The sequence below is a fragment of the Chiloscyllium plagiosum genome, chromosome 25 (genome assembly GCF_004010195.1).
Source record: "Chiloscyllium plagiosum isolate BGI_BamShark_2017 chromosome 25, ASM401019v2, whole genome shotgun sequence".
Classification (NCBI taxonomy): domain Eukaryota; kingdom Metazoa; phylum Chordata; class Chondrichthyes; order Orectolobiformes; family Hemiscylliidae; genus Chiloscyllium; species Chiloscyllium plagiosum.
In genome coordinates, this window is record NC_057734.1 from 11,001,604 (window position 1) to 11,026,607 (window position 25,004).

The window sequence follows — 25,004 nt, forward strand, 5'->3', positions numbered from 1 at the left end:
ATATCACAATGGTAAAGATCACAGACAGGGCGTGGTTCACTGAAAGTATAGTTGGACTGTTAGATTGGCAGCAACATTTGAAATGGTGCAAAGGAACAGATCTCATTGAAATTGTCTTTATTTTTTACTTCTCATTCCTTTTAGAATAAACTCAGAAATGCAGACATTCACACCTTGCAAAGGACAGAGGTTGCTAGTACCAATTTCAGACAACTTAACTAGTTTTTAAAAAAAATCTATCTACTAAATAGCAAGAAAATTGCAAAAAAAAACCTGATGTTTTAATGTTTCATTGTGCTGTTTCTCTTCCCTTCACTTCTCTAAGTGTTCTGCTCTCCTTTTCCAGTCTTCACAGAGTTGCGGCTCAGACAGTCAGAACCATTTGCGTCTGCAGAGTGATTCCAGTACAAGTACACAGGTAGGTTCCAGCCTTTCTCTAAAATCCTGTTTGGAGGTGTCTCTATTGTCATTTGTTGTTTTTGCTGCAGGAGGAAATGGATGCACTAGCAGTCTCAACCTGGAGTATATTACATTGCCTACAGTTTGCAAAGATAAGCATTCCTTCAGTGGTGACAGAATACCACTCAGCCACAGGATAGATTGGATGATGCAGCCCTTGCCTGTATTTCAACAGCAAGGCCAACTTGTCTTTAGCATAGGAGCTGACTCTAAGCATTTTGTACACATGGAGAGAGATTTTTTTTAAAAATTAAAATAGATAAGTTGAATAAAGGTGACATCTGCTGAGCACTGATTGTGAATCATGGAATAGTTTGGTGCAGAAAGACACCATTTGGTGCGTCCAGGTTGTCAGCTCCTTTGAAGAACAATTCAGTTGTTCCCAATCCTCTTTTTTTAAAAAGGTATTTTTATTGAAAAAAGGAAATTTTTAAAGACTTTTTTTACAAAATTACAAAAGTACTACAAACAAGTATACACACCAATGTAAAATTAAATAAATGAGAAAAAAAAGAAATAAATAATAACCGAAACAAAAAAGAGAAAAACCCAACTAACTACTGATCTATCCTACAAACAACCAAAACATAAAATAGGATATCATACATTACTAACAATAAACAACAGAATAATTAAATAGCTAAGTACATGCTCAAAATAGATTTACATCAAGTCACAATAAAACCTGTATTAATACGGGATTCTTCCTCCTGGAGGTCCCCGGGCCAGCCAGAACCAATACCACAGCCAGACAAAAGCCCTGGACAGTATGGCTAAAATATCTGTGTCAATACTGTTCAAAAAGGGCTGCCATATTGTATAGAATAATTCGGTTTTTTGGTGCACCATATTTGTGAGGAAGTCAAGGGGGATACATTCCATGATTAACCTGTGCCAGTTCGAAACTCCTGGGGGGTCTTTAGCTGCCCAATTCACTAAAGTATTTTTCCTTGTACAAAAGGAGAGAATGGAAATAGTTTTCTCCCGTGGTCTAGGAATAGCAAGACGAACTATTCCACAAACTTTAATCCCCCATCAATGGAACTATTCTTGTAAATCATTCTGCATCCTCTCCAAAGTCTTCACATCCTCCATAAAGTGCAGTACCCAAAATAAGACACAAAACTTTGACAATGGCTGACCCAGACTTCTGTAAAAGTTTATGATTTCCTGACTCTTGTACTCTACCCCTCCATTTGTAAACTCAGAATTCAAAAATGCTTTTTTAGTTGCTTTATAACCTGAGCAAGCCCATCTGTCTGCTCTTGGACCCTCTTTAAATTTGTACCAATATTGGGAGAGTTAGGAGAGGGTTGAAATAGATTACTCATATTTATAATGTGGCTTGGACAGCTTCAGATATGCAGATGGGCAGAAAAATGCAAAGGTCTTCTGAGGTTATTTGTGTGCCTGAAGCACGCACAAAATGTCAGTGTCAAGGAGCCAAATAACATGGCAGGGATATTAGATGGATGGTGCAGACAGAGAGTGGGGTGAGACATTGGAGGATTTTACCTTGAATGTATTGGAAGATAAGGGATTAGTGGATCTCAGTCAGGACAGGGATGATATGCGAATAAAGGAAAGTGGATTGATTGGGTAACTGAGTTTTCAATAAGTTGGAATTTCTGATAGGTGGCACTGGGAGGCCTGTGAGAAAACCATTGGAGAAATTGAACCTGTAGATGACAAAAGTGCAACAAGGTGAAATTGTGATGTGGAGGGGGAGTGCGGGCAGTGAAGGTTAAATCGGGTTCCTCTGGGCATGCATTCGAGATGACAGAGAAATCATCAACGGTTTTTCAGAAGCATTTTAAACAGTGCTTGGTAGAGCTTAGAGCTTGTAGCCAGTGGCAAGAAGTTACATGTGGAGTCTTTTAATGTGTGGCGGTTGTTGCACTGTACCTACCACAGAGTTCTGGCTGAGCAGGAAACTATTGGCCTTACAGCTTACTTTAAGAATTAGGGACAAAACAAACTGCAGATGCTGGAATCCAAGGTAGACAAGCAAGAGTCTTTAAGAACACAGCAAGCCAGACAACATCAGCAGGTGGAGAAGTCAACATTTCAGGTGTCCTAATCTAACTACTTTAAGATTTGGAAGGGTTTTTGCAGTTGACTGTTAGCCTGTTTGTCCACGTTCTGATCACACCTTCTGTGGCCATCGCGTCAGCTAGGGCCTGATCCCAGAGCTCGCTATCAATGAAATGAAACCATTGACACCCAAAAGTGGTGAGGTTCAGGCTAGGTACCTCCTCCCCTGAATTAGTTTCAAGTTTTCAGTCAGAGTTGTACTGCTATGTGGAAAATACTCTCCTGAAAAGTGAAAGAGGAATGAGAAGGGGGAGGTGAAGAATTGGGTAGGGATTTCTTGCTGCAGCTATTCATCTCACTTTTATGAGGAACAAGAATGTGGATAGAGATTCCAGTTTAGTGTCCAGCTCCAGGAGATGCTGAAGTTACCAGGGTACTGTAAGAGGAGAAAATTGGGATCAAAAAAAAGCAAAAAAAATTGACATGGGGAGGAATAAGTGTAATACACCCTTGAAGTGCATCCTCATTGAGGGTGACCACAGGCTGCCCTTTTACTTATTCATGAGAAGTAGTTTAACTGAAGTTTGCTTCTGAGCTGATCTCTCACCAGTGAAGGACATGCCATAAAGTACAATCCATCTATCCTCCGAAGAGTCGAGTTTGTCCTTGTAATTCATCACCTTTGCATAGGTGGTGGTTGTTGGTGATGCCACTGTAAAATACACCAGAAGAGAATGTAGCTGCCTGACAGGGAGAAGTTTGGCTCAGTACACTGGATGGCTGGTGTGGATGAATTGGTACTAACAGCACAGACTTGAACCCTGGGGTGCACTTTGAACTGCCTTCTTACCCCACCCAAGTTGAGCTCTCAGTACTATGAGGCAGACTTACCTTTGGGCAGAGAACTAAAGAAAATAGAACACATCCAAAGATTCTGTCTTGGAAAAGACTTAAATAGCTTTAGTATAAATAGCTCTTTTAACATGTACTGTAATGAGTATTGAAACTAAGCCAAAGAGATTTCTATGTTCATTGATGAGGAGTAGGCATCACCAGCTGGGCCAGTATTTATTGGACAGCCCTAATGACCCTGGATAAGGTGGGGGTGAGCTAGGAAGGGTGACTAAAGGACCATAAGATGTGGGAGTAGAAATAGGCCATTCAGCCAATCAAGTCTGATCTGCCATTCAGTGGGATCGTGATTGATTTGATCATCCTCAACTCCACCTTTCTCTTAAAATAACCCCATCTTAATGCTTCACACTTGTTGCTTTCCTAGAGTCAAAATTGGTGTGAGGTCAGGGATGTGGTGACAGGGAAGCCAGCCAAAACTGAACCAGGGATGAAATTAGATTCTCCCATGTATATTCAGTTGGCCACTAAGGGCCATTTCATGCTTTATGCTAACATAGTTGTGCTGTCATGTGTTTTCCGTGCGGCAGTGAACCCCACAGCCTGGTCTTGCTTCTGACCGCTTGGCTTTCAAACTTAGAGAGTTTTAACTGTTTATATTTTCATGCCTTAAATAGCAGTTTTCCTGCCACATTCAACTTCTCAGATAAATGTATGTTCACCTATAAGCTGCAATTGTGAGGTCTATATGTCTCTTAGTTAAGAATGAGAAAATCAAAAGAAGGTCATAACTGATACTTTCCTCTACATTTAACCAGTAATTGATTTTGTTATGACCGAATTTTTAAAAAATCAGCGATTGATCCCTTAACTTCCAGTCTTGTTGAGGCCACCCAAAACCATTGGTGGTACAGGAAACATTAGTGCAATAGACAACAATGTACTTCCAGAGACAAAGAAAGTATGATTTTCTGACTAAAGACTCATTGGGTTTGAACTTTACCTGGGAGGCAAGAAGTAAAGGTGTCAAGCCAGAAGCCTGGGCAAGTTCAGCAGATGCTCCTTCACCCACCAACCATAGATAACAGCCAATTAGGGTAATTTATTGGCCTATCGATGGCCATTTTTGAGCCAGGAATTTGAGACCCACCAATCCACCCCCTGTTGTGGTGAGTCCACCATCTACATCCAAGATGGCTTCTGGGCTCAACCTTATTTCCTGAAGGTTCATGGCCCATAGAGGAGGATCCTTCTACACTGCCACTATGGGTGTCCTCTCCAATTGCCCAGGTCTTTCTGTACTAGGCCCTCCCTCCTCCCTGCAGCCTTAGCATGGCCACCTTCATTAGGGGTGCTGCTTAGGGTTGAGAATTGGGGCTGGAATGAGTAGGTGATCTGCATTATAGTGTTGCCGCAGGGACTGAATCCAAGACTGAGTGCATTTCCAGCAGAGGAGGTGAGAAAGTTGAGGGACTGGGGACAGTGGATGAGAAGGCACTTAATAGTGTGGGAGATAAAAACCAGACTTGTCTTTAAATGCTGATACTTGGTAGCACATTATGTCTTGTGGCAACAGTAGTGATTTAATAGCATTGAATTGGAACTATGGTGATACATAATTAAATGTAAGTATTTACATTAGCTGGATAGTGATTAAAAGTCAACAATATTTGCATTAACTAAGATGCTGTGTTTAAAGTGTTGTTTACATAATGCCTTTAGCCATAGTGACAGATATTATGTTCAGGATTAGACACCCAACTTGTTCATCAATGTTAATCCCAAAGCACTCACTGTATGTCCTGTTGCTTGTCAGACTCTGCAAAGGCTGTGGTGTCGACACAAGGGACAGGTGCATTGCTCATTGTTAATTAGGTCCTTGTCACTCTCGTATCTGAGTAAATGAAGTGAATTCCTGAGGTCCACTCAGGCTAAGTCTAATTGGCTCCAGCAAACCTTGCCTTCCCAAATGCCATCAAGAGTCACCTCATGTAAACCAGGCACCCTTTCCATGGAAGGACCAGGGATGGGGAGTGGGGGGATAAAGTTCCATGGGGAAGATGAACAAGCTGTTGGCCTCCATCAAACCAGGTCAGGCTCCCGTGGAAAGGTTTGGTGCAGATCGTCTCTCAGCTGCTCAATCACAAAATGCTGAATGGATCACCCATCCTCAGCACAGACCTGATGGACTGAAGAGACTCTTCTGTGTCTTATGACTCTCTGAACCTCTCAGCTCCTCCACCCAATCCGAGCATGTTGACCTCCACAGATGTTTTAATGCCTGTGCAACGGGAATATTTTGTATGTTTGGTGGCTTTCATCTATGCCCTAAAGGCCTCCCATCCTGCTCCTAAATTGTCACTCAGTCAGCTTCCCTTCACCAGTCTTTTGACATGTCCAGTGTTTCACCTCAAGTTTGGAAAGCGTTTGAGTTTGCTGATTGGCTTCGAGATCCTAGACACTCAAACTCAGTCAGGTTCATGGGTAAGCAAATAGTAACTGGACCCAGAATTCATTGATGTCATCTGCACCTGGCATTCACCTCATTTCAAGCAGTGAATATAACATGGGGACGAAAAGTGAATATTATTATAAAAGGAACATAGTGCTGGGGTCAGAACACTGAACTAAACATCAATATCAGGAAAGACTCTTGGTTTTTGTTGTGTTCATTGGTCACAACAAAAATATTTGGGCACTAAATTGGCATCTGGGCTCTTGGTCTAAGAAGGAATATATTATGTTTTGTTTGCTTCTTGCTTGCTCTCATAGTATTTCCTTCTCTAAAGTGAACATGTGTGGTTAAGAATGGTTTGGGCGTCTCTGTGATGGCCCCTGTCTCTGGTTGAACAACCTGTTAATACAGGGGGTCATTGTAACCCCGGCAACTCATCCAACAGGATCAGATTGTCCCATTTTATGCTCCAGTTCATTCTTAGGTTCAACAATGGCTCTTTGGGTTGCACTCTGACTTCGGAGATTGTGGGATAGAGTCCCACTCCAGGGTCTTGAGTGTGTAGTCTTGGCTAACAGCACATTACTGAAAGAGTTACGATTTTTTGAATGGGGTATCAAACCTTTTCACAGAATTGTTGATCAAATAAGACAGGTTTTCTGGTTCGATCCCAGCCAGTGGAGTTTACTGGTAAACAACTCCCAAATGTTTACAGTGTGATAGAGTTATACATAGAAAAGCTACTTTAGCCCACCCACTCTGCCAAACAACCTGCACCAAACTATACCAATCTCATCTAGCTGCATTTGGTCCTTAGCATCCTTAGCGTACTACTCTCTGGCATTTTAAATAATTTCCAGATGCTTCTTAAATGTTGTGAGAGTATCTGCCTCTGCCACCCTCTTAGGCAGCATGTTCCACATTTCTACCATCCTCTGGCTGAAATTTTATTTTTGCAAATCCCCTCTCAACCATTTATTTCTCACCTTAAACCGATGCTATCTGGTCTTAGAAATCTCTGCTCAGGGAAAACAAACACAGTCTGTCCTTATAACTGAAACTTTCAATCCCAGGCAACCTCCTGACGAATCTCCTCTGCACTCTCGCCAGTGCAATTATGTCCTTCTGATAGTGTGGCGACCAGAACGGCACAGTATTCTGCCCATGGTCTAGCCAGTGCTGTATAAAGTTGCAACAAGACTTCCTTATTTGTGAATTTTTCTACATGTATTTGGATAGGCAAGGACTGATGAGGGAGTAGTCAGCTTGGTTTTGTGCATGGGAAATCATTGGCTCACTAATTTGTTTGAGTTTTTTGCAGAAGTAATGGAGAGTATTGATGAGGACAGAGTGTGGACATGGTCTATATGGACTTCAGTAAGACGTTCGACAAGATTCCTCATGGTAGACTGGTTAGCAAGTTTAGATCATATGGAAGACAGCGAGAACTCGCCACTTGGATATGGAACTCAAAGGTAGAAGACAGCGGATGGTGGTGATTGCTTTTCAGACTGGAGGCCTTTGACCAGTGGTGTGCCACAAGGATCAGTGCTGGGTCCACTGCTTTTTATCATTTATTTAAATGATTTGGATGTGAACATAGAAAATATAGTTAGTAAGCATGCAGATAACACCAAAATTGGAGGTGTAGTAGACAGTGAAGAAGGTTACCTAAGAGTATAACAGGGTCTCGATCAGATGCACTAATGGATAAGGGGTGGCAGATGGAGGTTAATTTAGATAAATGTGAGGTGCTGCATTTTGGAAAGGCAAATCAGGGCAGGACTTTTACACTTTGGTAAGTTCATGGGGAGTGTTGCTAAACAAAGAGACCTTGAAGTGCAGATGCATAGTTCCTTGAAAATGGAGTCTCAGGTAGATAGGATAGTGAAGAAGGCATTTAGAATGCTTTGTTTATTGGTCAAAGCATTGAGTATAATAGTTGGGAGGTCATGTTGCGGCTGTACAGGGCATTGGTTTGGTTAGGCCACTTTTGGAATATTGTGTCTAGTTCTGTTCTCCCTCCTACAGGCAGGATGTTGTGAAACATGAAAAGGTTCAGAAAAGGTTTACAAGGATGTTGCCAGGGTTGTAGGGTTTGAGCTATAGGGAGAGGCTGAGTAGGGCTGTTTTCCCTGGAGCGTCACAGGCTGAGGGGTGACCTTATAGAGGTTTATAAAATCATGAATGGCATGGATAGGATAAATAGACAAAGTATTTTTCCTGGGTTGGGGGAGTCCAAAACTAAGGGAAAAGGTTTGGGGTGAGAGGAGAAAGATTTAAAAGGGACCTAATGGGCAGCTTTTTCACGCAAAGGGTTGTGTGTTGATGGAATGAGTTGCCAGAGGAAGTGGTGGAGGCTGGTACAATTACATAATTTAAAAGGCATCTGGTTTGCTTTATGAATAGAAAGTATTTAAGAGGGATATGGGCCAAGTGCTGGCAAATGGGACTAGATTAATTTAGGATATCTAGTCGGCATGGACGAGTTGGATCGAAGGGTCTGTTTCCGTGCTGTAGAGCTCCATGATGTATGAAAGCATGCATCCTATTTGCCTTCTTCCTCACCCTATCTACCTGTGCTAACATCTTAAAGGATATCTGCATTTACGGTAGTAGGGTGGGTCTAGATAGGATGCTCTTCAGAGAGTTGATGTGGACTTGCTGGGCCGATTGACCTGTTTCCACATTGTAGGGATTCAATGACTTTTGCACCAAGGTCCCCTTGTTCCTCAGTATTGCTCGGGATCTACTATTCATTATGTATACCCTTCTCATATTAGACTTGCCAAAATGCATCACTTCATACTTACTGAGATTAAATTCCATTTTGCATTCCATCATCCAATTTAATAGCTGATCAATATCAGACTGTTTCTGAGACCATCCTCTTCACATTCAACAACACTACTCATTTTCATTTCATCTGCAAGCTTACTAATTATATTTTCTACATTAACATCCGCGTTGTTAATGTACATAATGAACAGCAAGTGTCCCAGCACCAATTCCTGTGGTACACTGTTGGTCACTGGCTTCTAATCAAAGAAAACCCTCCATCTTTGCCTATTTGCAAGCCAGGTTTGCATCCAATTTGTTAACTTGCTTCGATCCCATGGACTCTCACCTTTTGGTTCAGTCTTTCATGTTGCACCTTGTCAAAGGCCTTATTAAAGTCCTTGTTGAATCATCAACTGCTCTGCCCTCATCATTACATTTAGTCACCTTTTTAAACAGGTCAACTAAATTAGGCAGGATCTCCCTCTAACAAATCCATGCTGACTGTCCCGCTCAATTCCTGCCTTCCCAAATGTGGATTCATCCTGTCCCTCAGAATTATTTCCAATAATTGCCATTGATGTGAGTCTGTAACTGGTCTGTAATTACCTGGCCTGTGCCTGCTGCTGTTCTTGAAAGGAACTGCATTAGCTATCCTTCAGTCGTCTAGCTGTTCACTTGTGGCCAGCAAGGTACACTTGGTTCTGTTACAATGTACGCTTATTCAATGCGAATTGGCTTTAACGTGATTGAAGAATTTAGACCATTATTTGTAGAATGTGAACTTTCCTTACCTGTATTGGTTATACCGTGTTTCTGGCCCCATTAGTTTAAATGGCGTAGCTATTGCGGATTTTTCATGTAACGTGAGATTGCATGAGAACCGATTGTGTTATATCATTACAGACTGTATTAAATATCTCCATCAGAGCCCCAACAATCTCCTCCCTTGCCTCCCATAGCAGCCTGGCATACATCTCTACAGGCTCTGTGAACTGTACACTTAAAAGATCTCATTACACTATTGAAATAAGAACCATGGAGTTATCCATTGTGTCCTTGTCAACGTTTCTGCCTTAACTACCATCTAAAACTGACTGGCCACTTATCCCATTGCCTGTTTGTGGAAGCTTGCTGTGCACAAACTGGCTGCACATTTTCCCTATATTACAACAATAACCATATCTCAAAAGTACTTAAATGGCAGTAGAGCACATTGGGGTGTCAAGGTCATAGTAGGTGTCAGATAAGTGCAAATTATTTCTTTACATAGGCTGAGGTCCCTCCTGGCATTAAAAGATCAACCCAGACCATCTCAGCCCCCTGAAGTGAGCTACTGGAAAGCTGCCAGAGATATCATAGACTCATTGTAGAATTCTTACAATGTGCAAACAGGCCATTTGACCCAAAAAGGCCATACCGATCCTCTGAAGAGAATCCCACCCAGACCCATTTCCCCTAACTAATGCACCTAACCCACACATCCCTGAACACTATGGGCAATTTAGCATGGCCAATTCACTAACCTGCACATCTTTGGACTGTGGGAGGAAACCCACGCAGACACGGGGGGCATGTGCAAACTCCAGACAGACGGTCATCCGAGGCTGGATAGCAGACAATTGCAGCAACTGAAACCAAAAAAAAGTTATGTTTTAAAAATAATGTCACACCTTTTACCCCCTTACCATTCATCTTCCTTACCAAGTACAAAATACAACCAGGGAAATGTATTTCAACAATTAGAATTTAAATGTCAGAAAACAAACTAGATATAGGGAAGAACTGAAAAAGAACGGTCAGTAGAAATCAAGCCACATGAGAGTCACCAACGTTGTAGAGATGTTGTGCACGAGATTGAGAGTTGAAAACCGCTCCCAAACCCAGGTAAAACACAAGGGAATGTGTTCTTTTTTTTTAACTCAATTGTAGGAAAATGCTTCACAATTTTAAACTAGACTGGAGTCTGAGATAGGAGGAGAAAGTGAGAACTGCAGATGCTGGAGATCAGAGCTGAAAATGTGTTGCTGGAAAAGCGCAGCAGGTCAGGCAGCATCCAAGGAGCAGGAGAATCGACGTTTCGGGCATGAGCCCTTCTTCAGGAATGGAGAAGAAGGTTCCTGAAGAAGGGCTCATGCCCGAAACATCAATTCTCCTGCTCCTTGGATGCTGCCTGACCTGCTGTGCTTTTCCAGCAACACATTTTCAGCTGGAGTCTGAGATTGAGTTGGCTTTCAGCTGGACACAACTTTGAAGGTTGATGTTGCTGCCTATTTGATGTGAGTTACAACCACTGGAACACTACCACTTGCAGTGTAACCTTTATTGGTATTTGTTTTGCTCTCAGGTGTTTGAATCTGTGGAAGAGGCTGAGGGTGAACAACTGGAGAAAGAAGTGGGCACAGACAGTGATAAACGGGCTGCACCCATTCCCAATGGCACTGTGCCAAATGGCACTTGTTCACCAGACTCTGGACACCCGTCCTCTCGCAATTTCTCCACGGCATCTGGCTACTCTGAACACAGCTTCAGCACAGAGGAGGTGATACAGTGCAGCCAGCATACCATGGCACAAAGGTGGGGTGGTGGGGTATACAGAGCAGAGGAAGAATTTCCTCCACAACAGGAGCTGCAGGACAAGGTACCCTCCCTGGAAGGGCTACTGGAAGTACTCCCTCTGGATGAAAGATCCAAAGAAACACTTCTCATAGCAGATGGACCCGAACAGGTGGTTCCAGTGAATGTACAATCAGAAGGTGCAATTTCTGTCACAGAGGGATCAGACAAATTGGCTCATGTTACAGATGGATCTGAGAAAATAGTTCCTGTGATGGATGGATCTGAGAAAGTAATTCCTGTGACAGATGGATCTGAGAAAATAGTTCCTGTGTCGGATGGATCTGAGAAAATAGTTCCTGTGTCGGATGGATCTGAGAAAGTAGTTCCTGTGACGGATGGATCTGAAAAAGTCATTCCTGTGGTGGATGGATCTGAGAAAGTCATTCCTGTGACAGATGGATCTAAGAAAGTAGTTCCTGTTGCAGATAGATCTGAGAAAGCAGTTCCCGTGGCAGTAGGGTCTGAGAAGCTTGTTCCTATGATGGAAGGATCTGAGGAAGTTGCTCTTGTGGCAGAAGGATCTGAGGAAGTTGCTCCTGTGGCGGATGGATCTGAGGAAGTAATTCTGGTAGCAGAAGGATCTGAGGAAGTGGTTTCTGTGGCAAACGAAACTGAATTGATTCCTCTTCCCAGAAAGTCAGAAGAAATAGTCGCTGTGGTGGATGGATCAGATCCTGATGGTGATGCATCAAAAGCTCATGTTCCTTTGTTTCAAACTGAAGAGAATATGACTCAACAAGAGCTGGTGGGACAACAAGCTCTCCCTGAGGGACTGGAAATGGAAGGCTTTTGTCAGCAGTTAGCAACAACTGAGAACAATGTTCATGCATCTTCACCAGCCTCCTCTACTGGAGTGATATACGCTGTGAGTACTCTTCATCAATGAACACCACACTTTTGTTGCTGTGAGAGAACCAGCAAGAGCCCTCTCATAATTTTCCTTATATACAATCCCAAAAGTTCGGCAGCTGATCTTTTTTCTTTGTGGTTTTACAAACAAGAACAAACATAATGTGTTCCTCTTTTAATCTTTTAGCAAGAATTACTAGACATGTACACCGTGAACCTGCACAGGATAGAAAAAGACGTTCAACGCTGTGACCGTAACTATTGGTACTTCACCCCCACTAACCTGGAGAAACTACGTAATGTCATGTGCAGGTAGATCTTGCCTGTTGTGATTTTTAAAAATGAGCTTTAGATTCAGTGTCATGAGGAAGGCTGAGACTACAGTACCACCCGAGTGGATTATTTTTAAGCAGTGATTGCTACTTTATTCTTTCAGTCTTACCAGCTCCTTTCTTGTTGTGCTTTTTGGTGAACCACATAATCCTCTGGAACTTGAGATCAACTCCTTTCAGGAGTTCAAATCAATAAGACTCGGGCTCTTTGATCCCTGTTCAGTGCCAAATGCTGCTCTGGTTGTGTTTGGTGTGATTCTTGCACTTGACCATGACTCTCAATTGACAGTCTCAGATTCCTCCAACGTTTGAGATAGGCACTAGGCACTAGGGGGGAGGTTCAGAATTATATCCAGTCTTAAGAGACAGATTGTATTGTGTAAATATTGACTTAGGAGGAATAGGGAACAAAACCTGTAAAATTCACAAAGGGACTGAACACAGTCCAGTTAGACAGATGGCAAACAAAAGGAAATGATTGCAGTTCACATCAATGTTTATTTTAACAATTGTCTCCTTTTACAGTTATATTTGGCAGCATTTAGAGATAGGATACGTTCAGGGAATGTGTGACCTGCTGGCTCCCCTGCTGGTTGTCCTGGATGATGGCAAGTTCTTTATCTATGATTTAATTAACTTTACTGATGGGTGAACGGCTAAGAGAAATGACATATTTTCAAAAAGAAATTCAATATCAATTGTCAGTAATAAATCTAAATTGGATTTGTAAAGTAATTTGATCAGGATTTTGATGTCTCTTCGGCTGTTACATGGATCATTTACATCTGCTGGCAGCTTTGCTATTCAGACCATAGCAACGGTCGGAGACCGTCCAATCCCTTGAGCTTGTTTCTACCATTCAGTTGATCAAGATGGATTTATATGTCTTATGGTCTTATGGTCTTTAATAAGAAACTTTTCTTTTCCTATCTCAGTTTGTAAAATTTAAATTGTTTCCCACATACCCTTTGACAGCTTTTTAAAAAATATTTTCTAGCCAACCTGTTTGGAGATGTTATTACACGCCTCTGGAGCAGGTGGGACTTGAACGTGGGCTTTCTGCCTCAGAAGTAGGGACACTACCACCGTGCCATTAGAGCTTACCCACAGTATTATATGTGAGCATACTAATTAGGAAGAGAGTAGGCCACGTGGCCTGTTGAGGCTGCTCCTACAGTTAATGGCTGACCTGATTACATTGGCCAGAGGATGTGATTTATTTGGATTTCCTGAAGGCCTTTGATAAGGTGCTGCACAGGAGGCTGCACACCTCCTAAGATAAGAACCAATGGTTTAGGGGAAAGGTACTGGCATGGATAGAGCATTGGCTGACTGGCAGAAGGCAGAGAACAGAGATAAAAGGGTCTTTTTCCAGATGGTGACTCGTGGAGTTCCATGGGGGTCTGTGTTGGGATCACAACTATTCACATTATACATTAATGATTTGGAAAAGGAACTGAGGGCTTTGCTGCTAAGTTTGCAGATGGCACAAAGATAGATGGAGGAACAGGTAGTTTTCAGGGAATGGGAAGGCTGCGGAAAGACTTGGACAGGTTAGGAGAATAGGCAAATAAGTAGCAGATGGAATCTATTGTGGGAAAGTGTGAGGTTATGCACTTTGTTAGGAAGAATAGAATCCCTACAGTGTGGAAGCAAGTCATTCAGCCCATTGAGTCCACACAGGCCGTCTGAAAAGCATCCCACCCAGATCCGCACCCTACCCTATCCCTATAACCCTGCATTATGGCTAATCCATCCAGCCTGCGCATACCTGGAAGCTATGAGTAATTTAGCATGACCAATCCATCTAACCTGCACATCTTTGGGAGGAAACCAGAGCACCCAGAGGAAACCACGCAGATACAGGGAAGATATACTAACTTCACAGATAGTCACCCAAGGGTGAAATTGAACCCGGATCCCTGGTGCTGTAAGGCAGAGTGCTAACTACTGAGCCACTGTGCTGCCTGTAGAGGCATAGACTGTTTTCTAAACAGGAAAGGCATTGGAAATCTGAAGCACAAAGGGACTTGCGAGTCCTAGTACAGGATTCTTGTAACATACAGATTCTTTCAGCAGTTAGGAAAGAAAATGCAATTTTAGTATTCATTCCAAGAAGACTAGAATACAAGAGCAGAAATGATGTATTACTTAGGCTGTAAAAGGCTCTGGTCAATCTGCATTTGGAGTATTGTGAGCAGTTTTGGGCCCTGTATTTAAGCAAGGATGTGCTGGTATTGGACATGGTCAAGAGAAGATTTACAACAATGATTCGGGGGTTGAAGGACTTGTCATATGAGAAGTGGTTGACGACTCTGGGTCTGCACTTGATGAAGTTTAGAAGGTTGAAGGGAGATCTGATTGAAACATACAGAACATTGGGATGCCCAGATAGAGTGAACATGGAGAGGATGTTTCCACTAGTAGGAGTACATATCGTCAGAGTGAAGGGATGACCCTTTTAGAACTGAGATGAGAAGGAATTACTTCAGCCAAAGATTGGAAAATCTGTGGTTCTCAATGCTAAAGAGGGCTGTGGAGGCCAAGTCATTGAATATATTTATGATGTTACTGGATAGATTCTGAATTAGAAAGGGGATCAAGGTTTACAGGGAAAAGGCAGGAGAATGGTGTTGAGAATAGCAGAGCAGACTCCATGGGACAAATAGGCTTATTCTGCTCTTATGTCTTATTATCTTATTCCACCTCCGATAACCTTTCAACCCCTGCTTATCAAGAATCTATCCACCACTGCCTTAAAAATATTCAAGGTCAGAGGTCACATGATACCATTTTATAGTCCAACAGGCTTTCGGGGCAGTACTCCTTTGTCAGGTGTGACTTCTGACCTTGTCCAACATTGCCACCTCCACATCTTAAATATATTCAGACTCTGGAACTCATTTCCTTGACCAGGTGGTGGAAGCAAAGACTCTTAAATGCGTGACCCCTTATTTTGAAACCTATCTCTAGATTCTGCCACAATAGGAAGCACCCTTTTTTCCCATGTGCACCTGTCAAGATTTCGCTCTTTCAAGCAAGTTGCTTCTTACTCTTCTAAACCCCAATGGATTGGAGCCTGGCCTGTTTTTTTTTGTGGGTTAGAGTCTCAGATGTCCTCTACCTAATCCTGCTCTGTCATAAATACATTCAATGACTTGGTCTCCATAGCCCTCTGCAGCAGTGAGTTCCATCCTCTGGTTGAAGAAATTGCTCGTCATCTCAGTTTTAAAGGGTCGTCCCCTCACTCTACCCTTTTATAAGGAGAAGTCTATTGTGACATCATTCCTGAATGACTTAACTCCTTGTTCTGCATTCACCCAAACTGAACTATCTGCTTCTAGTACAAGTATGTTCGGGAGGCTGCTGAGTTAGGTGAGGGCCCATGGTGTTCGAGGTGAGCCACTAGCATGGATTGAGGGAAAGCGTGGACTATTTTCTTAATGGTGAGGAAATTCATAAAGCCAAAGTATAAAGGGATCTAGAAGTGCTAGTCCAGGATTCTCTGAATGTTGACTTGCAGGTTGAGACCATGGTTAAGAAAGCAAATGTAATGTGTCATTTATCTCAAGAGGGTTGGAATGTAAAAGCAGCGATGTGCTACTGAGACTTTACAAAGCTCTAGTTAGGCCCCATTTAGAACACTGTAGCCAATTCTGGGCCCCACACCTAGAAAGGACATATCGGTACTGGAGCGTGTCCAGCGGAGTTTCACACGGATGATCCCTGGAATAGTAGGCTTAACATACAATGAATGGCTAACGATCCTGGGATTGTATTTAATTAGGGTTTAGAAGATTGAGGGGAGATCTAATAGAAACTTACAAGATAATGCATAGCTTAGAAAGAGTGGACACTGGGAATTTGTTTCCGTTAGGCGGGATACTAAGATAAGTGGGCACAGCCTTAGAATTAGAGGGGTCAATTTAGAATGGAAATGAGGAGAAGGTTCTTCAGCCACAGAGTGGTGGGCCTGTGGAATTCATTGTTACGGAGCACAGTGGAGGCCGGGACATTAAATGTCTTCAAGGCAGAGATTGATAAATTCTTGATCTCGCAAGGAATTAAGGACTACGGGGAGAGGGCGGGTAAGTGGCGCTGAAATGCCCATCAGTAATGATTGAATGGCAGAGTGGACTCGATGGGCCGAATGGCCTTACTTCCACTCCTATGTCTTATGGTCTTATGTTTGAGGGTTGGGCTGATTAGTTTGGTATTTAAGTTTGTAAACTGATATACAAGTGTTAATATGACAGTAATAAAAGTACCCAAATATTAGGGAATGGCATAGTGGGAGTGGTGAGACTTAAGGAGGTGGAACGTAGGGGGCAGAATGGAAGACTGGGGAGTACAGCCTATAAGGATCGGATGGCATGTGAAGGTGTTGGGGATGGACTTGGGAGGAAAGATGGGAGTGTTAAGACGGACCCGCGGGGTCCCGTCTTTGCGTGTTCTTTCGGAAGGAGAGACTCACACTGGCAACTATGGTTAGATGCAGATAGCCGTTTATTCACAGAATCTTAACTGGTACAACGAATCTACAAGCATGCATTTGTTGGAGAAGGCGTTCTCCCTTCCCGTTCAAACTTGACACAATTATACTTCGCGCTGCCTGGAGTCCCCGGTCAGTTCGCCTTCTCCATTGGCCCATTCATCTGCGCGCGCTGGGGATCCGTCCTCCTATTGGCCGCATTGAAGTGGCTGTCCAGCTCCTGCTGTGCTTGACAATGGCTCAGCCATCCCCGGGAGCGGTTCCGATCCCGTGTTCAATAGTTCATTGTTTCAAGGAATTACTATGCATCTGACAGGCTAGCCATTTTCAATGGTTTCAGTTTAACTAAGTTGACAATTACACTTATCAACTTTAGACTTAAATAGAGCCATTCACACTTAACAGTTACAGGTTCCGATAGAGCAATTCACACTTGTCTAACAGTTACAGATTCCGATCGGTTTCTTTATTAATCCCGAGTTTCGATGGGGCAATTGATACTGGCTGGTATTTACAGGCTCCAAGATTTAATTAACATTATGCATATCCCTTACAAGCTCCAGCCAGGTAGTCATGCAGTCGCCAGCAGCAGTTCGCTTGGCTGTTGTTAACCATTTCAGGGCTGGAACTAGAAGTGTCTGTTGCAGAACTAGTGTCACCCTCCCTAGCCCTACATTAAACACCCCAGTGAAATCTCCCCAACAGGAGGTAGGGAGAGGGTTAGCATGCAAGGGATGGGATGAACAGCATTACGGGGACACAGCATGGGCGTAGGTGGGATATTATGGGGCGCTATATGGGAATGAGGAATGGCCTGTGAAGGGACAGCTTAGTAGGGATGAGATGGGGGTGGCATAAGAAGAGGGAATGAGTTGGAGGTGTATGGTGGAGATGATAAGAGAGGGGTTGCTTTGTGATGGCAATTTAAAGAAGCACTGTTGTATATAAGTTTCACTCAATAGTTTTGTGGATCTCTGTCATTTAGGAATAATTTAGTTGTTGAAATACAAGACTCTCAGAATATAAAGTGACTTGGCTTTGCTTCTAACCTGCACAAGCAGAGTTCAGTGTTAAGATGGAAAGTGAGGAATAAGTGCTTTGAAGTGTGTCTTTATTCTGCTCTTTCCCATCATGACCATATTGCTCTGCTGCCCTTGTGCAGAGGCCATAGCGTTCAGCTGCTTCACTCAGCTGATGAAGAGGATGAACCAGAACTTTCCACATGGAGGGGCTATGGACACTCACTTTGCCAACATGCGTTCTCTCATCCAGGTAACTTCATTCTCTCTCACTTTACCCCAGACAATGACCGTAACACTAGGTGTACATCCACACCAGTGACATGAGGCTGAAAAATTCTGTTAAACTTGTATCGATCCTTAGTTTGACCATACTCTGAGTACAATGCAATATTTAACTGCAGTCTCCATATTGTAGAGTCATGCAGCACAGAAACAGGCCATTCAGCCCACAGTGTCTATGTTCATCAACATACACTGAACTATACCAAACCCTTTGATTTGCACTTTGTCCATAACTGACCAATTAAGTGTCAGTCCAGATGTTCCTTAAATGTTTCCAGAGTACCTACCTCCTCCACCCTTTTAGACGGTGGGTTTCACAATTCCACCACCTTCTGGGTGAAAAACCTTTTTTCTCAGATCACCTCTAAACTACTTTCTCCTCATTTAAGTTTATGCCCTGGTCTCAGACATTCTTCCATGTGGAAAAGCATCTACTCTGTCTGTGCCTTTCATAATTTTGTAAACCTCAATCAGACCTCCCTCAGCATCCTCTCCTCCACGTAAAACAAGCCCATTTATCCAGTCTCTCTTCATAACTGAGTCTTCTCTGCACCTCTCCATTCCACTCATATCCTTCCACTAGTGTGGCAACCAGAACTGCACACAGTATTCCATCTGTGGCCGAACAATGGGGCACATATTGGGAGTAACTACTTTCTACTCAATTAAGGGATATATGCCTCAAGATATAGTTTTGTCATTTTATGCGAATAAAGAGGGCATATTCAGCCATTGATTGGATATAAATATCCTAGTAGTCATTTGTGTTAGTATCTGGGAGCTTCAGAGGATGACATTCAAACTCGATATGAATGTGGCCTTTCAGGAGCATGCTGAGAAGGCTGAAGGGATGCTCAGTCTTTTTCAACTCAAGCAAACTCCCTGCATCTATTTCACCAGCATTGGAATGAGTCTAGTTACCCTGAAAAGTACAATCCGGGACTAAGCTATTGGCTTAGTTGGTAGCTGTTGGTAGAAAAATGGGAAATGATTTCAGGCAGAGATTTTCTTTCTGTTCTTATGATGATGATGCAGCTGATGCAAAACCTCTGAATCTTACAATCAAAGGCTATTTAAGGTATTACTGGGTGCTGGAAAGGGAGGAAAAGCCTCACTTTCGATTTGACTCTTTGCCAAAGGTAAGGGAAAAGTTAAACATTGATGAGGTGAATAGGGTGATAACTGAGTGCTTTGTACTTAGACATCTAAAACGTGGTAAGTGTCCTTTTGTAGCTTAGTCACCAAACAGACAGATGAATGCCATACAGCTGATGCAAAACCTCTGAATCTTACAATCAAAGGCTATTTAAGGTATTACCTGAGTGTGCAATCATATATCCAGGGTCTGAAAGCTGCCGTGCTTCAGCTGCAAAAAAGCAAATGGCATTTTAACCGCTGGTAGGCCAATTCCATGCTTATTGCTTTTGAGCAGGAATAGCCTGAACACATTCATTGGAGGACACAGTGTTTTCTTACTTTCAAAAGGTGGGCAACACTGGTTAGACCAGTATTCATTGTCCATCCCTAATTGCCCAGAAAGCAGTTAACAGTCAGCCACATTGCCGTAGGTCTGGAATCACATGTAGATTAGATTGGGTAAGGAAGACAGTATTCCTTCCCTGAAGGACATTAGTAAACCAAGTGGGTTACAATAAAAGACAGCAGTTTTATGTTGGCTATTAGGATAGCTTTTAACTCCAGATATTTGGATACCAGTTATAAGTAATTATTAACCCCAGGCACATCTTTGAATCGTGTCAAGTATTTGGGCACATATTGTAACATGCATTAAACTGAAAGAAAGAGAAAGAGAGGTTGGGTTGGACAGGAAAGGGAAACTAAGTTGCTAGCAAAGAATGAATTTGAGAAACTGAGATCTGGGTTTTTATTTGAATGAAATTACTTTAATGTAGAAAGAACTTTAGTATGGTTGGAGATTAGGAAGAATGGGGGAGAATGGTGTTGATGGTAATGCTGCTGGATTTTCATTTTCCACTGACTCGGGTTAATGTTCTGGGCATGTGAGTTCAAACCCCAACAAGGAAGCTGGTAGAATTTAAATTTAACAAACTCTGGAATTGAAAGTTAGTAAACTATTGTCGATTATCATTTTTTCAAACTCTGGTTTACTCGTGTCTTGTCAGACAAGAAGCATTATTTAGTTTGGTTGACCTGTGTCTCCAGACTCAGATGCTTAACTGCCCTCTGAAACAGCCTGTTAAGGCCTGAAAGGCACGTAGGGATGGGAAACAAGTGATGGTCTTATCAGCAACACCCAACAAAGAATTTTTAAAAAGTTGGTGAAAACAGAGAGAAATCATCAAGTTTGCAATGAAGAGTGAGAGGTTGGAGACCTGGGGTGAGAAGCAGGGTGGAGGAGTGGAGGTCATGTGGGGTTGGTGAGGCCAGTCACCTATAAGAGGACAAACTGCTCCTTGTAGGAAGGCCAACAGTTGCTAATATGCTGTGTGTTTCCATGCCTGTTTCCAGATCTTGGATTCAGAACTGTTTGAGCTAATGCACCAGAATGGGGACTATACCCACTTTTACTTCTGCTACCGCTGGTTCCTACTGGACTTCAAACGAGGTAAGTGGTTGTACTTGGTTGTCGTCTTCCCATCTTTTTTCTGCCATATCCCTCTTCGGACCATTTTCTTGCTCGACTCACTGTCGAGGAAAAGGTGGAGATTGCCTGGCTTCAGAACAGCAAGTATCACAGCTGCTTCCCAGGACAACACCAGGAGACAGTGTGGCAATGGAATAGTGAGCTGTTTGTCCATGCAGCATTGCATTAACTACAAAAACAACTTCTATTTCAATAGCCCCTTTTATGTAGTAAAACATCCTAAAGTGCTTCAAAGGAGCAAAATTTGGCACCAAGCCACAAAAGAAAATATTAAATTGGATGACCCAACATTTGGTCAAAGAGATGTTTGATGGAGTATCTTAAAGGGGGCAAAGAAGTATAAAGATAGAGCTGAAGCAGTGAAGACCCTGCCAAAAATGGTGGTATGAACAAAATCAGGAACAGAGGCTAGAACTAGAGGAACCCAGAGAACACGGGGGTACGGTGGTGTTTGTGGGGCTGGTCAACATGACAGAGATGGAATGAGGCAAGGCCATGGAAGTATATAAAAATTGAGGTGTAATTTAACTGGGTGCCATTGTAGGTTAGTGAGTACAGGGCCCAACTGCTGGCAAGCTATCTCGAGCAATGGAGCTATCTGTCACAGGGGTGGTCAAGGCAATGTCCCAAATCTTTGGCCTTCGGCAAATGGGCATCTTATTCTTCACATTGACTAGTGGCATATTATAAATTATGTTCCCTTTAAGAATAAACCGGGACATGCTCCAGAGATAATGGACAGTGGCTAATGGAGCATATGTTTATTGATTGGTTTTTCCCCCTTCTGCTTTTTGCTTCAGTAAATGAATGGCTAGCAATGTAACACCAGGCTATTCGACTGAGGACCCATCTCTGGCATGAGATCTTGCCTTCAAATGCACTTCTGCTGAACCAGGAAGATTTTACCCAAGCTAAGCACTGAACTGTCGTGTCTTTCACTGTGCCCTGGCAACCACCCCATTATTACCCCTTCTGCTCAAACCTGAATCAAACCCCCACAAGACAATATGAAGGTCAGACACGCCTCCTGCTAAAATTACACTCATTGAGAATATGTCCAGTGCAGCACAATGTAGTTTTAAACTATTAGTGTTAACCATACAGTAGTCATGCCTCTATCTCTGGGCCGGAAAGTCTGGGTTCAAATCCCATCTGCCCCAGAGATTAGTCATGACTTATCAGAACAGGTTAACTAAAAAAAAGCATGCACAATGATGACAGCTTGGAATAAGAATGTGTGCACATGTATATGTACCATTGAGGCAGATCAGCTTGATTTGTTAGTGTATACTGTAGAATCAATTCTTTTTATGATCAAGTACAATTAATTACACAACAATGAGGTTGCAGTTAAAACGATGGACTTTGCCCCCAGTTATTTGATGAACAGATGCTAGTCTGTTCAAATTATTCCTTTGTTTTTTATTACTGTCCTGTTATGATAGTTCTTTACATTGAATATTAAACACAAGATCGGCTACCCTAAGCTGATCGGTAACACCAGCTCATGTAATCCATATATTTCTCCCTGATTTTGTTTTCAGCAGATCTGAATCAACGAAGAATTACAGTTAGGTCTGTTTAAGTTTACATGTTTAGCCTTACCTAGCCTGAAGAATGCTTGTATGTCTAAAAACATCCTGCACTACTGGAACTAAGCTCCAATATTTGCAGGATATGTAGGAGCAAAAGTGTCACATTTACTCCTTTTTGCACTATTACACAGCACCGCCCCCCCCCTCCCAAACCACAGACCTTTTCTACTTTGAGTTTCTGTAGCTTTGCCCTCCTTTCCTCTGCAGAGTTGGTCTACGGTGACGTGTTTTCAGTCTGGGAAACCATTTGGGCAGCAAAGTACACCTCGTCTGCACATTTTGTGCTCTTCATTGCATTGGCATTGGTGGAGCTTTACAGAGACATCATCCTCGAAAACAACATGGACTTCACAGACATCATCAAGTTCTTCAACGGTAAGTGAGGCACAATGCAGGTTGAGAGTTTGATTTCTTTTGAAATAGCTGGGCGATGATTTACAGGTTGGTCTCTCACAGCTGTGGTTGTGAGCGGAAGCTGCTCGTCAGGCTGTCTAATCTTCACCCACTGGAGCAGAGAACGGTAACTCTGTCTTACACACATGCTCACACAAATACTCACACATTAACACAATCACTCTCTCTCACACACACATAGTGACATATACACGCACATAAACAGAGACATGTGTATGTACACATACTTTCTCTCAAGACACACCGCACAGTCACGCACACACCACAGACAGATACACACATTCTCACACAAACACAGATACACAGGGACATCACACAGACACACACATATGCAGAAACACAAGTTATAGGTAAAGGAGTGGGCCATTCAATCCCTCTGCTGTGTTTTGTCACTCAGCAACGTCTTGGTTGATTTGTACCTGTCCTTCTTTGTTGTATGACATTTATTACACTCCATCCAACTCCATTCATCCCAGCTTCTCCACATGATGGGATGAAGGCCAATGAAAGACCTGTGTCATTAGAGGGGTAAACACATTATCAAAATAGAAATCAAACTCGGACTCCTGAACTGAAACGCTCACCCCTCCTAAACCAGCAATCTGGTCGAGATGGACGAGATGTAGAAATATAGAAAATAGAAAAAGGAGTAAGCCATTTGGTCCATTCAATATGCTCTGCCATTCCATATGATTATGGCTGATTCCTATGTCAGTGATGTTGTTCCACTCTCTCTTCCAGTAAATCTTGCAGTTTCACCCTGAGGTCGACTGCTCAACCTCTTAACCCTGCCAACTACCAACTGCCTGTTTTTCCTTCTAGAAATGGCCGAGCATCACGATGCAAAGCAGGTGCTGAAGTTGGCGCGTGACCTCGTTTACAAAGTGCAGACATTGATCGAAAATAAATGAAGCTGAGGAGGAGGAGGAGGAGAAGCGAACAACCCAGGCAGCACATCAGCCAAGGATTGTGGGTGGAATCTAGGCCACTCCAGCTATTCAATCCATACATTGTCATTTATGGTGTTACCTTTTTTCTGGGACATCTGGTTTCCAGGTGTTGTGTGTTCTGTGGCAGTGAGAGATGTTTTCACGTAAGGCTGCGGCTTAAAAATCCTTGAATTTCTCCATAATTGCTGTGGCTGCAGAAGCCCTCAATTGCTGGTTCTGTGGGCTTTTTTTGCCATGTACAGTCTCCCTGTGTTCTGTTGCGTATATTCAATGCAGCAAAGTGTTCATGGTGCCAGGGAACTGCCGTTTAAAATTGAGGAATTCAGGTAATAAGAAACAACGTCTGGGCAGTTCTTTAACCAAGGAATGCTCAAACTAGACAGTGTATTGGGAAGTGCTTCAGGAAATACCTCAGAGTGAAGGGATTCGGGCCAATGAGGCAGTGATCTTTCAAACCTTAAAATAAAACAAAGAATGGTGGGTGCTGAAAATTGAAACAGAAATTGCTGGAGAAACTCAGCAGCTGTAGTAGCATCTGTAGAGAGAGAAACAGAGTCAACATTTCAAGTCCAATGACACTTCTTCAGAACTGATCGTTGGATCCAAAACTCTTGGTTCACTTCCCACAGATGCTGCCAGACCTCCTGTGTTTCTCCAACAATTTCTGTTTTTGTTTCAGATCTCCAGCATCCATAGTTCTTTGCTTTATAAAAGTCTTGAAATTCAGGGTAGAGGAAATGATGGTTTGGTGGACAGTCAGTCATTCATCAACTAATTGAACAATGAATCTCTTTTTCCCTCTAATCAGAATATGAGGGCAGCATATCACATATATGGATGTGTTGGCCAAGTAATGGCTAGAGCATTGGGGGAGGGCAGGATTAGAAGACAAGGCCTATGATGAAACTTCCAGAAATAGATTTAAACACAATTGTCAGCCTGTGTTTTCCAGTCCTGTTATGCACTGTTGTAATTGCAGCCCGAATCCTGTTTCCTATAGGAGCCCTGATTCCAGCTTTTGCCATTGGCCCCTATTCCTTTGAACTTTGCAGCAGTTCCTGCCTCCAACCAATATAGTCCAACTCAGTCTTTACAAAAACACACGGTATGCTGAAGAAACTCAGCAGGTCTGGCAGCATCAGTAGATAGAGAACTGAGAGTTAACATTTCAGTCCTATGTGACTTGTCTTTGGAATCCATAAGTCTTTATGTAGACTCCTTTAGGTTGGGTTGGATTCAGATTAT

At 42.7% G+C, this 25,004-nt stretch overlaps 1 protein-coding gene across 3 annotated transcripts in view; it reads left to right on the forward strand.

Annotated features, from left to right (window-relative positions):
• Nucleotides 1-24,279, forward strand: part of LOC122562558 (small G protein signaling modulator 1-like) — a 137,624-nt gene extending 113,345 nt beyond the window's left edge. For 2 of the 3 annotated variants that reach the window (XM_043715488.1, XM_043715490.1), the window contains 8 exons: nucleotides 347-418; nucleotides 10,926-12,062; nucleotides 12,234-12,358; nucleotides 12,904-12,986; nucleotides 18,033-18,142; nucleotides 20,665-20,761; nucleotides 22,603-22,770; nucleotides 23,632-24,279. In XM_043715488.1, coding sequence (XP_043571423.1) covers nucleotides 347-418; nucleotides 10,926-12,062; nucleotides 12,234-12,358; nucleotides 12,904-12,986; nucleotides 18,033-18,142; nucleotides 20,665-20,761; nucleotides 22,603-22,770; nucleotides 23,632-23,720 — 1,881 coding nt within the window. In that variant the 3' untranslated portion in view covers nucleotides 23,721-24,279. The remainder of the gene's footprint in view (nucleotides 1-346; nucleotides 419-10,925; nucleotides 12,063-12,233; nucleotides 12,359-12,903; nucleotides 12,987-18,032; nucleotides 18,143-20,664; nucleotides 20,762-22,602; nucleotides 22,771-23,631) is intronic. The other variant, XM_043715489.1, reaches the window with a different exon arrangement.
• Nucleotides 24,280-25,004: the final 725 nt, after the last annotated feature.